General features: G+C 41.9%; 1 protein-coding gene across 6 annotated transcripts in view; it reads right to left on the bottom strand.

Moving 5' to 3' along the window:
* Positions 1–12,063, bottom strand: part of ADAMTS20 (ADAM metallopeptidase with thrombospondin type 1 motif 20) — a 100,867-nt gene extending 88,804 nt beyond the window's left edge. For 5 of the 6 annotated variants that reach the window (XR_010469549.1, XR_010469551.1, XR_010469550.1 and 2 more), the window contains exons 1-2: positions 11,606–12,063; positions 10,949–11,295 (exon numbers count right to left, since the gene is read on the bottom strand). Coding sequence is in view for 3 of the 6 variants with exons in the window: in XM_065048625.1 (XP_064904697.1) it covers positions 10,949–11,295; positions 11,606–11,696 (438 nt within the window). In the remaining 3 variants the exon portion in view is untranslated. The remainder of the gene's footprint in view (positions 1–10,948; positions 11,296–11,605) is intronic. The other variant, XM_065048623.1, reaches the window with a different exon arrangement.
* Between the last annotated feature and the right edge of the window lie 3,363 nt (positions 12,064–15,426).

Genomic DNA, 15,426 nt, shown 5'->3' with positions numbered 1-15,426 from the left:
CCAAAACATTAAGACAGACAAATAGAAGGGAAGAATCCTATGTTTCATGACATCAGAATTATTTTTTGTTTTAAATCAAAAGATTCATACAAGAAGGCACAATAGTGTCCTTAAGACTGGAGATTCCACCTTTCCAGATACTTGAGCTAACTATTTGAAAAAAAAAAAACAGAGCTAGGCTCCCTCTTACTTGGTGACTCTTTGGCCCACTGATTCTTGTATCCCAGGATCAACTGTCTGTTTAAATATGGGTATCATGCAGCAAACTTTAATTCTTTCCTCGATGAATTCTCTCCTCTTCAACAATATATAGATAAACAAGTTACTACCACTGACTAGTTGGGAATAGCTCCCACCAGTAGTCTACAATAAATTTTTTGCACCTCCCCATCCAAGTTGAGAAGAACTCATCATCTTGTATGCAAGAAAAAAACAAAGGAGATCAAAACAGTGCTCTGTCTTCAGAAGAGTATATGGTATTTGTCATTTAAAACACAAGCAGACATTGAAGCCACCAGCTCTAATCCTTCAAATTCTCTATGAAGACTAAAGCTGGATTTCCATTAGCTACACATTGTTATCTCCTCATTTTCCTAACACACAGGTCTACAAAAATTCAGTCACCAGCTACACTACGTGTTTTGCAGTCCTTCATTTGTGAAAGCAATACTTTATCTGGTAAGAGACCCTGCCGATAAAAATCGAGCTATTACTGCAAGACAGGCACACAAGGAAGACGACTGTAACATACAAATGAAAAATACTTCTGGTAAAACCAAATAAACCAAAGTCGCTTAGATGTACAGAGGCAGGTTGCCGAAACAGGAGCCCAAGCAAATACAGGAAATGAAATCAGAAATGGATTTATTTATCATCTACAGATGCCTCTCAAATCACATAACAAGAAATCTGCCTGAAGCATTCTATTTCTCTTCTCAGATAAAGAGGTAAAAGTACATTAAAAATATCTCTTCAGTAGAAGTGGAGTAAAAAAATTGAAAACAGTCTCTTGCACATCATAAATAAGTGGTCCAAAGAGGGAGTGCTACCCAGCACTATGGATAGGCATAGATTTGAGGAAATTTATGAGAAAACCCACATGAGAAAGATAATTTATTTCTTGGATTTAAAATACTCTGGATGAGTTAGATACTTTATATTAAATCAAGGTTCAATGGATCAACATAGCTACTCACTCTATATGGCACAACTTAGTGGTTTAAAGTGGCTTAAAACTGTATTTGCTCTACTCCAAAAGCAGTAGAAATAAACACAGCAAAATTTATGGTTAAAGTACGTACCATGCCCATATACAAATCACATCCTTGTGCATAATGGCAACTTCATAAAACACATGGAAAACATAAGGGATATATAGGAGGTTTCAGAAATGTGGAATTAATCTTGATATGTCCAACAGCAAAACTGGAAAAGTTTCAGAAAAATGCTAAAAAAACAACTGAAGTACTGGAAAACATGACTCTAAGCTGGCAGACTCTCGCCTAGATAAGCTCCACTTCTGTACTTGAGTATTTTTCATGCCCTCATGGTATGGCTTCTTCACTCAAATGCAAAAACCTGCGAGTAGTTTACAGCAAGAGCACTTTAATAGTCAAAGTAAATTACAAAATCCCTTCCTTTTATATCATTCACTTCCTTCCCTCTCCCCTGCCTTGTATTAATTCAAAGCTTTTCTGAATCATATGAGAAGCCCTTCACCCTTTTCTTCCTGCTCCACTGTTACAATGTTTTCTAATGAAAGATTTCAGCACAGCTTAATTAGTTCATTGAAGAAAAAACTATGAGAGGTTATCTGATCATGGTATACTTCCAATATCTAGAAAAAAATATTCCTACTAGTAGCTAAGTCAGCTAGAAACACAACAAGAGGTAGTGGTTGCAAGCTAATGTATTAAAACTAAGCTAACATAATATAATTAAGAAAACTAATAAAATAATACATCAGCTAAACAACAGGGAAGAAATATCTAGCAATGAGTAAGTGTTTTCTGGTGAAACACCTTTTTAGAAGTGACTGAATGAAACACTATATTTGAAGTTCTTAGAGAAATAGAATAAAATGCTAAAAGCTTATTGTAGGAGAAAAATCTTGCATTTAACTATATGATCCACCTACATCTCCTTACAAATTCTGTGATGTTAAGTTTTCATGAGCAGATAGTAACCACACCTTAAGCACACTTAATCACATCTTGAACAGAAGTAAGGAGTCAACCACATACACTCAGAAGTACCCTGGTCTGGAAAGGCAGCTAATCACTGGTTAAATGCAATTACATAATTCCAGATTGGAATTTAAATTCCATGTAAACTCCTAAAGGGATCTTAGTGACTTTCACCCAGAAACACAGGCACACACACAAAAGTATTTCCATTTTGCATGACATGTACAGGAAAGAATATTCTTGCAGGAAGAATAAATCCTGGCTTTAGGTACCCTGTATGGTTATTCTAGGCAAGAAAGTGTGGCAGAAGCCTGGTAAAAATTATATTCCAGGAGTTTCTAAATACAATTTGGAACAACAGACCAGCTAAATAGCATAGAACTTGAGAGAATGTTACAATAACAATCTCAAAGACAGCTGGAAAGAGCAGGGATCATGGCAATTAACAAAATTCATTGAAGTGTAATGGAGGGGTGATCTATTAATTTTCACCTTCATATACAACTCACATTGAACAAGCTAGACAAGTCAAACATTATGCATAACATCTGTTGTCATAGATACATACATGGAGATTTCATTATGGAAAAGCAGCTACTCTTTAACACCTGTTGAAGCCAGTTAAATGAAATGTATATATACATGAAGGGGTTTTTTATTTGGTTGGGTTTTTTGGGGGGGAGGTGTTAGCTTTGATATTTGTTTTTTAGGGGTTTTGTTTAACAAATAATTATGAAGCCAAGTATTCCCATAGAAAACAGACTTAGGGGATCCATATGCTTAATATTGGAGGAAACTCCATAATATAATCTTGTCTGTCTCAATAAATGTCAAGCAAATGTACATTTGCAACTTATCTCTGTTTAAAGAGAAGTTCCTAGCTTTGATATTTTTAAGTACATGCAGAACCACCTTTTTTCTCTCACTAGGAGATTAATAGCTCCAAAAAGTCCTTTCAGCCTCATACGTACTATCAGTCAGTTATTAATTAAGTACATACAACGTATGGCTAGATTTACACCTGTTTTAGTCAACCACAGAGTAAGTTACTCTGAGTACTTTTGTCAGCATGTATATACCCAGAAGGTATGCCCTGTGCTCAGTTTCTGACTTCACTGTGATAATCTTGCCATTTTCTACATGAAAGTACATCTGAAACAGAACAACTACTGAGATTATTTCAGATACAATCTCTCATGTGAGAAGTCAATCTACTCACTAGGAGTACAAAGTTTCCTGAGATCCATGACAGCTGTTGACTGCCACCTGGAGCTGGAAACATTAATTTAAGATCCATGTCCTTCCCCCGCCCTGCCCCGCCCCCCCCCCCCCAAAAAAAAAAGAAAACACAAACCACACCAACCACCACACACACACACACACCAAAAAAAAAAAAACAAAACCACACCACAACCACAAAGAACCAACAACTGTAGTGAGACAGCAAAGAGTTGTATTTTGAGCCCTCTCCCTTCCCCTGGCATCCCTGTCACTTATGCTCATGCACAATGCCTTCTTGGTACTTCCTGGCAGTTTCATGAACACATGCATTTTTTTTATATGCAAGTAAGTAAATTCAACCTCCTGTGGCTGCCCACAGCTCTCCAGCAAATTCACCTAAGTTCACCTGTGTTACATAAACCCAAAATGCTGAGAGATTGTGGATCTCCTATAAAGGCAGCAGTTAAGAATAGGTTGCAACCATCAGAACAATTTATCTGACAAACAGAATGTGCTCAGGCAAGTGCCAAGGAAGAAGGCTACAGACAGAGCGTGGGCAAAAGGCAGGCGAAGGCTGGCTGAGCACCCTTGGCATAAAACATTGAACAGACTGGGACACGCCTACATAGAAGACAACTCATGCAGAATTGCTGGTAGAGACATACTCAGATCCTACTGTTTCCAACAGACATTTTCTGTGACAAACCACCAGCTGCCCAATTCACAACCTCATGAGTTCTCAGTTTACAACTGCAGTTACCACCTGTATTTGCTGATCTGTGCTGGTCCATGTGTAAAAGTATAGCATCTGTGGAAATATTTTCAGGAAAAGCAGAGATGTAAACAGCTCAGGGAAAATGCGACATGAATGTTTCAGTTCTTCTTGTAACAGCTGCAGTGGGAACGTAAGCTATAATATCTTACTACTTTATAACAAATACTGTAATGAATAGAGATTTTGCCAAGGCAGGCAGGCAGAAATTGACTCTGGGATACAGGATCATCAAGTAAATTCAAGTTTTATGATCCACACTCAGATGTATGTGAAAAAGATATCTAGTGTCTACAATGCTAAAAAGAGACGAGATAGCAATAGTAAAAGATCTGTACCATTCACACTGTGACCAGTGGAGCAAGACCAGGAAGATTTCAGGCAACTGCAGTCATTAAAATAGACTGTCAATGAAAAATGCTACATCAAGTGTCACAGAAGTGAAAATATTTTAAAATTGGTCCTGCCTCTGAGAATACATAAGGGAAAAGCTAATAGAAAAACAAACCAAAGTAAATGAAATAAAAAAATGTAAATGAAATTAAGTCAAGAGCAAAAGAATAAATAATCACAGAAGAAAGCAGGAAAAAAAAACAGATGTAAAATTCAAAACAAGAAATGTTTAGTTATAACAGCAATCAAAAAAATAACATTTTTCTCTTATATTTTCAAGGTCAATCCTTGTATTTGAAACTGTTTTGTGCTAGTGAGTGACAGAAGAAATGTACAGGGTGACAATGGAAGCACTGTCATTTTTGACTGTTGTATTATAGAGATTCAGGGCTGGAGATTCACCTTGTATACCTAAGTGACAAATGATACCCAAACTACTCAGTGGAAGCCACCACATCAGCCAGGCAGCAGCAATAAGACTTAGTTTATCCAAACAAGAACTGGTTGTCTTGTGTTGACATTTCAATGTGACTTTTTCCCAGCTTACAATAGAATCTCTACATTAAGATAAAAATTTATAAAAATGAGTATGTGGCTTAAGGATGCTCACAGGTTTATAAATGCGACCTTAATGTTGAAAACTAACGTGCCTTTCAGATTTAGAAGGTAATTTTTCTGAAGTGAGAGCCCATATGTTAAAGCATTAAGTTATGTCAAGGTAACCATTTCTTCCAGTTACAAGTGTTTTACTACATTGCTTTTCCAAAGCAAGCTTTAACTCATTAAAATTATTAGTACTAAGCAGCACAAAACTGGGGAGGAAATATCCAGCACCGATTATCTGCACTAGATCTCCACAAGAAACTGGATGCTGGCTACGCTAACAATAGCTTCTAGCAAGTTTGGGGTTTTGATTCGGGTTTTGTTTCATGGGGTTTTTTTTTTTTCTTTTGTTGTTGTTTGGTTTGGTTTTAGTTGTTGTTTTGTTGGTTTGGCTTTTTGTGTGTGTACATGGTTTTGTTTTGTTTGTATGTTTGGGGTTCTTTTGTCAAACAATTAAATATTTCATTAAAATAAATTCTAAGGCTGCCTACTTCTGAAAAGGAACCACTGCACTCATCCATAGTAGCAGACAGAATTGTTTTCAAGATCTCAGAAAGGTGATCTGCTGACCCATATTAGTAGAAAAATAAACACAACCTCTTCTACTGAAGAAATTCTGAAGATGCACATTTAAGTTCATACTCCTGCCATGCTCCAGACAAAAGTTCACATGCAGTAAATAACTGTTGCCAAGGGGTTTCCTTGAGCTCCCTGGGAAGGAATTTGTCACACAGACCTTGTTACATTCTGGAACCTACATTAGAACAAAGCAGTCCTGCCTTCCTAGACTGAGGAAAGCTGATAGCAAATGCATGCAAGAAGAAATTCACATACACTTTTCTATCCTAACTTTTGCCAGTTAGTAAGCATGTGAAACTGCTCTATACACTGCAGACTGTACCTCCAAAGAGATGTATGTTTCCTCCTTTCTTACCTTTCCCTCTCTCACAGTAGAGTCACATAAAACACCTTTGGCACTTAGACATTCTCCCAGCTCAAAAAAACTGATTTTAACTATCCTCAGCATCAATCAACACATTCCTGAGCTCTAAAGAAAAATACCAAGCTTCTCAAAGGACTAAAACTGGTTTTATAGCGTTCGTTCAGGATTAAAACAAATTAAAAATAAAGCTCCTTTCTTCAGACAGGTGGCTGCTAGGAACTGAAGGATTGTTCTAGCTATAAACGGTGATAGCTCCCTCATTTCAAAATACTTCATTCACTAGTATTTTCTTGTATTTGTCAATAAACTTGTAAACCATATGCTCTTGAAAGTCAAATTATTTTTTTATTTTTTACCTCTTTGATTTTCCTGTCTGGATAATGTTTGAGCGGTGTCTTTAGTCTACAAGCACCCAGGGACACCCTCAGCAAAACTTGTTTACCATGTTTGTGGGAAGCTGTAATTGACCAATGCAAAAAAAGAAAAAAAAAAAAAAAAAAACAACAAACACAACATATAGAACTCAGGAAAATAAAGTGAAATAAAGTGTGAAATTTCAAAAATTACTCTAAAGAGGCAAGAAATATGCCTGTATGTAATCAGATGTTCAACTAAGCGCTCAGGCCATCACTCCAAATGACCTTCTGCCTTTGACAGCATCCCAAACTTCCCTAATTACATACTCCCTCCTTGCAATTACAACATACTCCCCACTGACCTTCTAACCTCCCTTTGCCATTTGCATCCCTGAACCCAGGGCACACTCTGAAATGCAAGACAACAAAACCGCATACAGGGTGTCAGGAGCCATTAAGCAATGCTCCACGGGTACTCTGGGTTGTACATGCTCTTGGCACAGCCAGAAAAAGGCTTAACTGAGGGCGAAAAGGAAAAGCAGAGCTTGGAGGGTGAGAACACACTCAACTTGAGAATGCAAAAAAGAAAAAAAAAAAAAGGAAAGAACGAACTTGGAAACCAGGAGTGAAGCTGTGAACACAAACAGTGCAGAGTTTAAGGATAGATGCCTACAGGATAAAGCGAAGTTAAGTACCTGGTTTAACTTTAGATTACACAGGCACACCTTCAGAGCAAGTCTCAAATTCCATTGTTAAATTTCCTGTACTTTTTAATCTAAGTCCACAGCCCTTTTTCCTCCCTAACTTTAACAGCACTGGCCTACAGCAATTGCCTTGCATATGCAAAGCTGGAAGATAAAATTATACCTAACGGTTCAAAGCAATCTCTTCTTTTCATTTCCATACACTGAGGTCAAGTTCAGCATTTAAGAAAATGCATCCTACTAGGAGAAGGGATTTTACCTAAAATAAATATAATAACAGGACTACTAAGCCACTAATCTAGTTTCTACTGTCTCACAATAAATAGCATCTTCCCTCAGCAGCAGTCCCACTTAAATCTTCACATATATTCGTGAAGTATGGTACTGTTCAATGAAAAGCAATAACTGATTAACTTACTTTTGCAGGTGCATTTGTTGAATGCACAAATCTATGAAATTTTTAAAACCTTGAGAAAAAAAAAATAAATCTTTTTACTAACTTTTGAGGGTAGTCACACCTGGGACTGGGGAATCCATTCAGGGAGGACAAGATTTCACAGCAAAATTACACCTGGCCTCTATCTCCCTCCTTTCACATAAATTCTTCTCTCCACTCCAAAAGAGTTCTCTCCCCTGGCAGTCACATGAAAAGTTTAATATCTACTTTGAATCCATTAGGATGAGGAAGAACCTTAGGCTGAAGGCTCCAAGTCAGACTGGAGCACACTCTGTGCAGATATAGGCTACCAGCTGGTTATGACCACCTCTTCATCCCCACACAATTCCTCCCTGGGGAACTATAGGCACATTCCACAAGAAGTGCACCAGCACCCATGCCAGGCTCCGCTTCCTCTTCTGAAAACCTCAATACCCTCATTAGTGAGGGGAAAACAGCCACAGTGCTGGGTATGCTGTGTAACCTCTTCCTGGGCAGAGGGTGGAATGAGTAGTGAAAGAAGATCCTGAGAGCACCAGGACAGCAAGGCCTTTGCTGGTGGGTCACCCTAGGCACTCTGTCAGCCAGGCAATGACTGAGGACAGGAAATCCAGCTGGAAACAGCAGTGAAATTTCACAAGACTCATCTAGAAGAGGCAAAGGCTCAGTTTAAAGGCACTCAAGGATTTCTGAGTGGAAGTATACATGATGCAGACTGTAGTGTACCAGCCAAATAGGAAGAAAGAGACAAAAGAATCACAGCATGTTAGGGATTGGAAGAGACCTTGAAAGATCGTCTAGTCCAATCCCCCTGCCAGAGCAGGAACACCTAGATGAGGTTACACAGGAATGTGTCCAGGCAGGTCTTGAATGCCTCCTGAGTGGGAGACTCCACAACCTCCCTGGGCTGCCTGTTCCAGTGTTCTGTCACCCTCACTGAGAAGAAGTTTCTTCTCAAATTTAAGTGGAACCTTTTGTGTTCCAGTTTGTATCCATTGCTTCTTGTCCTATCATTGGTTGTCACCGAGAAGAGCCTGGCTCCATCCTCGTGATACTCACCCTTTATGTATTTGTAAACATTAATGAGGTCACCCCTCAGTCTCCTCTTCTCCAAGCTAAAGCGACGCAACTCCCTCAGCCTTTCCTCATAAGGGAGATGCTCCACTCCCTTAATCATCTTTGTTGCACTACGCCGGACTCTCTCCAGAAGTTCCCTGTCCTTCTTGAACTGAGGGGCCCAGAACTGGACACAATATTCCAGATGTGGTCTCACTAGGGCAGAGGAGAGAGGAAGGAAAACTTCTCTTGACCTACTAACCAGCCCCCTTCTAATACACCCCAGCATGCCATTGGCCTTCCTGGCCACAAGGGCACAGTGCTGGCTCATGGTCATCCTGCTGTCCACCAGGACCCTCAGGTCCCTTTCCCCTACACTGCTCTCTAATAGGCCATTCCCCAACTTATGCTGGAACCTGGGGTTGTTCCTACCCAGATGTAAGACTCTACGCTTTCCCTTGTTATATTTCATTAAATTTTTCCCTGCCCAACTCTTCAGCCTGTCCAGGTCTCGCCGGATGGTAGCAGAGCCTTCCAGCGTATCAGCCACTCCTCCCAGCTTCATGTCATCAGCAAACTTCTATTCCCTCATCCAAATCATTGATGAATATATTGAATAAAAATTGAGGCACTCAAACTATTACAGAGAAGAAGAGGGTCTTGTGCTGAAGAGTTCAAGAACTGCTAAATAATAGGTAGTTTAGACAACTTTTAAATGCAGTATGTAGATGTTTTTGAGAAAAGTTATTTGCAGTGCATGTGGTCCCTTCAAGTAATGGAAAGTGATGGTTTGCTGGGACAGAATTAATACAGGCAACAAAAGTTACAAGAACATAAAATTTTAAAACTTCTTATATTTATTCCATATCAAGTATGACACTATTCTCAGTGCAATGGTAAAGGAGCACCTACTAGAACACAAAACATCATCAAAAACCCAGATATTTCTAATTCTTCCTCCCTCTGTGAGATAGGAGTGGAACATATCAGGGGGGTTGGTGTAGGTTTCAACTGGGTTTAACACAACACAGATAAGAACCAATGACAGCTGTTTGTAAAGCAAGATATATAGGCACAGCTTTGATGAAAACAGAATTACTTCTGCAGTAATTTCCAAGGACTAGCCTATAAGCCTCAACCGAAGACAACGTGGCATATAACCATATATCGAACAATAAGCACTAGACAGAGGCGTCTCTCTCAAGTAATAGTTACCTCTGATCCCCTGTTCCATCATGTGTATCCCCTTCCTTTAAAATGCATCCACCCTTCTGCATGCATCCAGCCAACTCCAATTTATTTTCTACAGGCTACTATCAAGAGACTACAACATGAAGCTGGATTTTTTCAGTTCCCAAAAATAAAAGCCTTGCACCTTTACTTTCCTGGGTGACTGCAAAAAAACATGGAACAAGCTCAACTTAAATTCACAGTATTATTTAAAACATATTTTTACACTGTGCATGTCACACATACTTGTCCTCAGCAATTCAATAAACAGTGATGTGGTAAAGCAATAGGCAGTAGTCTTCTTGTTTCTAGGCACAAAACTATAAAATTTAGCAATACAGTACAACTGTTTTGATAGACAGTTGTGCGATAGTGTTTCTTCATTATCAGTTCAGAAAACAAGGAATGTTATCAAGGGATAAGTGAAGAGTGTATATCAATGGAGTTTTGATTTGATTGCTCAGTTCAGTTAAGAAGCATTTTACAGACATACTTGCCATTGAAATTATTAGGAAGCTTCCCATTCACTTTTAACAGAAATGTGACTAGAGAGCACTGCTGTACATCTATTAGAACTCGACACACCCCTACTGCATTGGAGGAAGCAGAGGAACAAAAACATTAACACCAGTTCTTCTTCCATCATCTTAAGTATCATAGTTCCTTACTCATAACCACACAATATCTATAAAGCTACAAACACATAACTGATGCCAACTAACAGCATCATTTTACCAAAACAATAGCTTACTGTGTTTCTGAAGCAAGTTTTTTTCCTCTGTTGTAACGCTCTTGGTGACAGTAGTTACATCAACCAATTCTATTACAGCTCAGCAATAGATCCTTTGAAAGCAGCATTTGTATATCCCGCCAAAAAAGTATCATAATGACTGCAAACTGCCGGATGCCAAGACATTTCATGGCCAGCTACTTGGAATGATGCCTGAGAATTCTCAGCTCAGCTCTGCAGCAAAGCCATCCAACTACGTTTCTTTCAGGGAGAAGAACAACATGAATGGAGACAGGAGGCAGTAACCAATATGCTTACCAAGCCACCACAGATGCTGAAGACAGCCATGTGAGTCTCCTGGGCATTGACGTGCCCACGGTAGAAACAGTGGCGCAGATCAGGGGAGGGCTGCTTCTGCGGGGCCCCTGCGTGCACCACGGTGTATTGAGCAGCAATGAAGCCTGCATCGGCACTCAGGTTGAGCTGGAAGACCTGCCCGTATGCACTGAGCTGGTAATGCGTTCGGAAAGCAGTGGGTTCCAATGGTGCCTCCAAGCTCCTTTTCCTCCTGCTGAAGTGATGTGTGTGTGGGAAAACTTCTCCGAATTCATTCACTCGGACAGGTGTGATAATTTCATAGGAGGAGAGCTTCTTCACAAAGGTCTCTGCAACAGAAAGCAAGAGACCCAGCCTGACGCAGCAGCACAGAAGCTGCTTCACCCGCACCCACACGGCTCCGGACACGGCACCCGCTGAACCCGCCAGGGCTGCGGGGACAGGCGGGGCTGGGACCCGCCGAGCGCCCCGCGCCCCCGTCCCGCGCAGCAGCCGTTGGGCTCCCGAACGGCCGTCCCCCAACGGCCGCCCCGCTGCTCCCCCCGCGGCCCGGGGAGCGGCAGTGCCACCCAAGGCAGGGCGCCCACCGCACGGCCGGGACCCGCTAGGCAGCCGCCGCCTTTGTTGCCGCTTGTTTACCTTGTCCCGGGTGGAAGCGGAGTCCGCACGACTCGGTGACAAGCAGGGAGATGGGGCACAGCAAACCCGCCAGCCACCTCGCCACCCGCATGGCTCGCTCCGCGGCGGGCGTGCCCTCAGCGCCCCCGGGCCGCTGCCTTAGCAGCTACCGGCCGCCCGGGCCGAGCCCGCACCGCGTGGCTCCTCCATGCTCCCCGCGCCCCTCCGCGCTGCCCCCGCGCTCCCCTCACACCCGCTGCCGCGGGAAGCCGCCCCGCGATCGCGCTATCCCTCCTCCCAGCCCCTCGCCTCCGCTCCCAGCCCGCTCTCCGCCGCCGGGGTGGGCGAGGACGGCCCTTCCCGTCCCTTCCTCCGCCTCCCCTGCCCCCGCCGCCGGCGGAGAGGCGAGGCGATGCCCGGCTGCCTTCAGGCGGGGGCTATCCCCGGACCCGCACTTCAAAGCGGCCCCGGCCCCGGCCCGCCCCCGGGGCAGGAGCTGACCAATGGCGGGGGCAGCCCCCGCGCGCGGCCGCCGCGCGGCACCTCCCCCTCACGCGCCGCCCGCGCGGGCCGGGCTCTCAGCGCCCCCGGGGCGGGCAGGGCTGGCCCGGGGGTCCCGCTGGGCCCCGCGGAGCGCGGCGCCCCGTCCCGCCGCCTGTCACCCCGCTCCCCGCGTCGCCTGGTGCAGCTGGCGTTGCACCCCAAGAGATGTGTCATTTAAGGAAAAAATAAATAAATAAATAAATAAGGGAAGCCTGGCAGTGCCGAATTTAGCCTGAGAAGGGCAAAGGCAGCACTGTGAAGTTCGGGGGTGTCCCCGCAGTGTTGCCCACAGACCCCGCTGATCGCTGTCCTCTGCACATCAGCTCCGGGTGGAGACGTTTCCACATGCAGCTTCGAAGGATGTAAACTAGAACACAGGAGGTTCCATTTAAATTTGAGAAGGAACTACTTCTCAGTGAGGGTGACAGAGCACTGGAACAGGCTGCCCAGGGAGGTTGTGGAGTCTCCTTCTCTGGACACATTCAAAACCCGCCTGGACACATTCCTGTGTAACCTCATCTAGGTGTTCCTGCTCCAGCAGGGGGATTGGACTAAATTATCTTTTGAGGTCACTTCCAATCCCAAACATTCTGTGAATTTGTGGTTCTGTGAAGGAGATCTTAAAGGAGAGTCTCACACCATGGTGTTGACAGACCAGACTTGTTTTCTTTAAACACTGGATCCCCAGCTCAGGTTGTTCTGTCTGGGCAAAGTCTTCATAAAACTGCTTGTACCAGCATTCAGGGAGCCCTGCATCCCTTACAGGGAGCCTGTGGATTATCAGCCTTGCTGAAAAGAGATTGTTGCATGAATACAATGGTTCCACCTCAGGAAAAGCAGGCAGTCCTGGGATTCATTTTAATGAAATGTAATTTGTAATTGTTTGGTCCACAAATCTACTTTTCATGGCAGTGATTGAACCCACGTCTGGGAGGCAGGGGTGGGAATCTGTGCTTGAACTAAAAAATCCCCAAGCTGGAGAATACATTTAGCTGATGACTAATCACTGTTAAAGATGAGAGAATCATTTTCAGTGTCATCCAGCTATGTGGAGATATCTACAATGCAGATGCCTATGGTGAGCCAGGTTTCTAAGCTGGGTGGAGGTCTATTCAACACAGACAGTGAGATCTGTCTGTTCAGCCACCAACACTCTACAGAAAACATGCAATGTACATACAACTTTTCTTCAAATATGCCTTTTCTTTCCTCTTTATTAAGCGCTTTGTCTTGATGTTTGCTTGTCTGCTTCAACAAAAAGTCAGATACAGGGTTTTAACAGAGTTGTGTGTAAGCTCAGCAAATAGTGTGTTCAGTGCATTTGTTCATCAGTGTGCTGGTGGCCAAGATACCATGAACAACTTCAGAAGTGATAACTTCTTTATTGTGTGCCCAGAGGTTCTGTGCACAGGTGGAATTGAGCTCATCTAGCCTGTTCCACTGTTTTTACTGGGGTACAAGAGGAGTCAACAATTACTCTGCCAAAGGCAAAATGGCATCAAAAATGTTTGTTGAGCTTCAAGTGCCTTATATGTCCTAAGGTTGTTTTGTGGTCTGACTCACCTTCCTTTTAGGAATCTTGTAAGGTAGAAATGGAGCTGGAGGACATGCTTTCTTGTCCTGAAATGAGGGAATGACCTGATCAGGCTCTGAATGAAGGTGAGTAGTAATGGAAGAACCTTCAGCAATGAAGTCAGATTTCTCCTGTCAAAGTCCAGGACTGAAGAAGAGACGTCTGGATTGTTCCAAAGTGTATTGGTATATTTATTCAGCATAATCTTGAAAATATTGAGTCTTGTTGGGACGACTGAGTTGTCTTTTTGAACACTCTGAAGATAGCAGCTCTCAGATTCATATTAAACTGCTTTCTTTGTGTTGGTCACTGATAAACACTGCCATATAACAAGAAACAAATATTTGAAATCTGAAGACTTCTGTAAAGTGAGAACAAACAGAAATCTATGTCTCCAAATACCATGAATATCAAAGTAGTCCAGCAACAAAGCAAGTCTTCCAAAATATTTATTTTAAACTGCTAACCCTTGAAAAGACTGATCATAAGATGCAAACACAACTCCAGTTCTGAGCATTGGGTGGTGAGAAAGAGTAGGAGATGGATGGAAAAAGCTCCGTCCTCACCATCACAGAGGCATGAAGATACAAGGCTTATTTTAGTACATTGAGATGTTCTGTTGCAGAAAGCTAACACATAGGGTGCTCACTTAGTAGTAGAGCACAGCTTAAAACTGAGTGCTTTGATTTTACTGAGTGTTGTGAAAAGCATGAATAATAAGAAAAAGTTAAATTCAGAGGAGCAATTGTTGCACATGCCTTTGCACATCTCCAGCAAATGAGAATTTGCCACATCTTTTAGTCTTACTTATTGAAATAATAGAGCGCAGAAAGATCACTTTCCTTAGTCAACTTAAACAGTCATTAGTGATGAAGTAAAGGGGCTTTATTTCATTAAGCATAATCAAATACCCACTGATTAAGATGTGGATGTGATGCTTCACTTGTTTATGGTTTGCAAAATTATTGTTTCTAAAAATGAACAGAAAAATTAAGCACCAGGGAAGACAAAGTTCAGTGTTTTCACTTTAAGAACAAAGCTTCATTGTAGCTCACTTCAAAGCAAGTATAAAGAGATGATTCAATTTTTTAACAATTTATGTATGCATTTATGTATGTATTTCCAGTGTTTTAGAAAAGGCAATGTTTACTTCAAAATGTTTACTTCAAAATATTTTAAAAATAATAAGATTACCTTTCTTAAATCCCATTCTAATGTGCTTCACTTTCCTTGTATTTCCATTATAATGGAACACCAGCTCTTCCATAGTGAACACTGAAGGTCCGTCTCTGTCTAAAGATTGTTTAAAGCGATTTGAAATTGATGTTTATTTAGATTGCCAGCGTTGCTCAAAATCCAGTGCAAACTGAGCCCATTTTTTCAATTTTTTTTTTCATTTTTTCATCCTAAACAAAAAGTAACCTTCCAAATGTGAATCTGGTGATTCAAGCACTGTCAGGCATTTAATCAAATACCTTCTTACACTTAGCAGCCACTACGCTTTCAGAAACCACTGAAGCTCTACCGGTATTAGGCACAAGTCTGATTTTCAAAGGCAAGATGGGTTAGCTGTGCAGGACCAAAGGAGAATAAGAGGTGGTTTTAGGCAGTTCTGGTGGTATTCATATCACCCAAATGGCTTTGGGCAATAAGCTGCGGTCATTTAACCTGACCTCTACCCATATGGCATCAGTTTGAATCTCATGAGGAGTAAATATAGCCCATA

The sequence above is a fragment of the Columba livia genome, chromosome 1 (assembly GCF_036013475.1).
Source record: "Columba livia isolate bColLiv1 breed racing homer chromosome 1, bColLiv1.pat.W.v2, whole genome shotgun sequence".
Classification (NCBI taxonomy): Eukaryota; Metazoa; Chordata; class Aves; order Columbiformes; family Columbidae; genus Columba; species Columba livia.
Note: the sequence above shows the minus strand (reverse complement) of the source record. Positions and strands in the feature narration are given on the sequence as shown.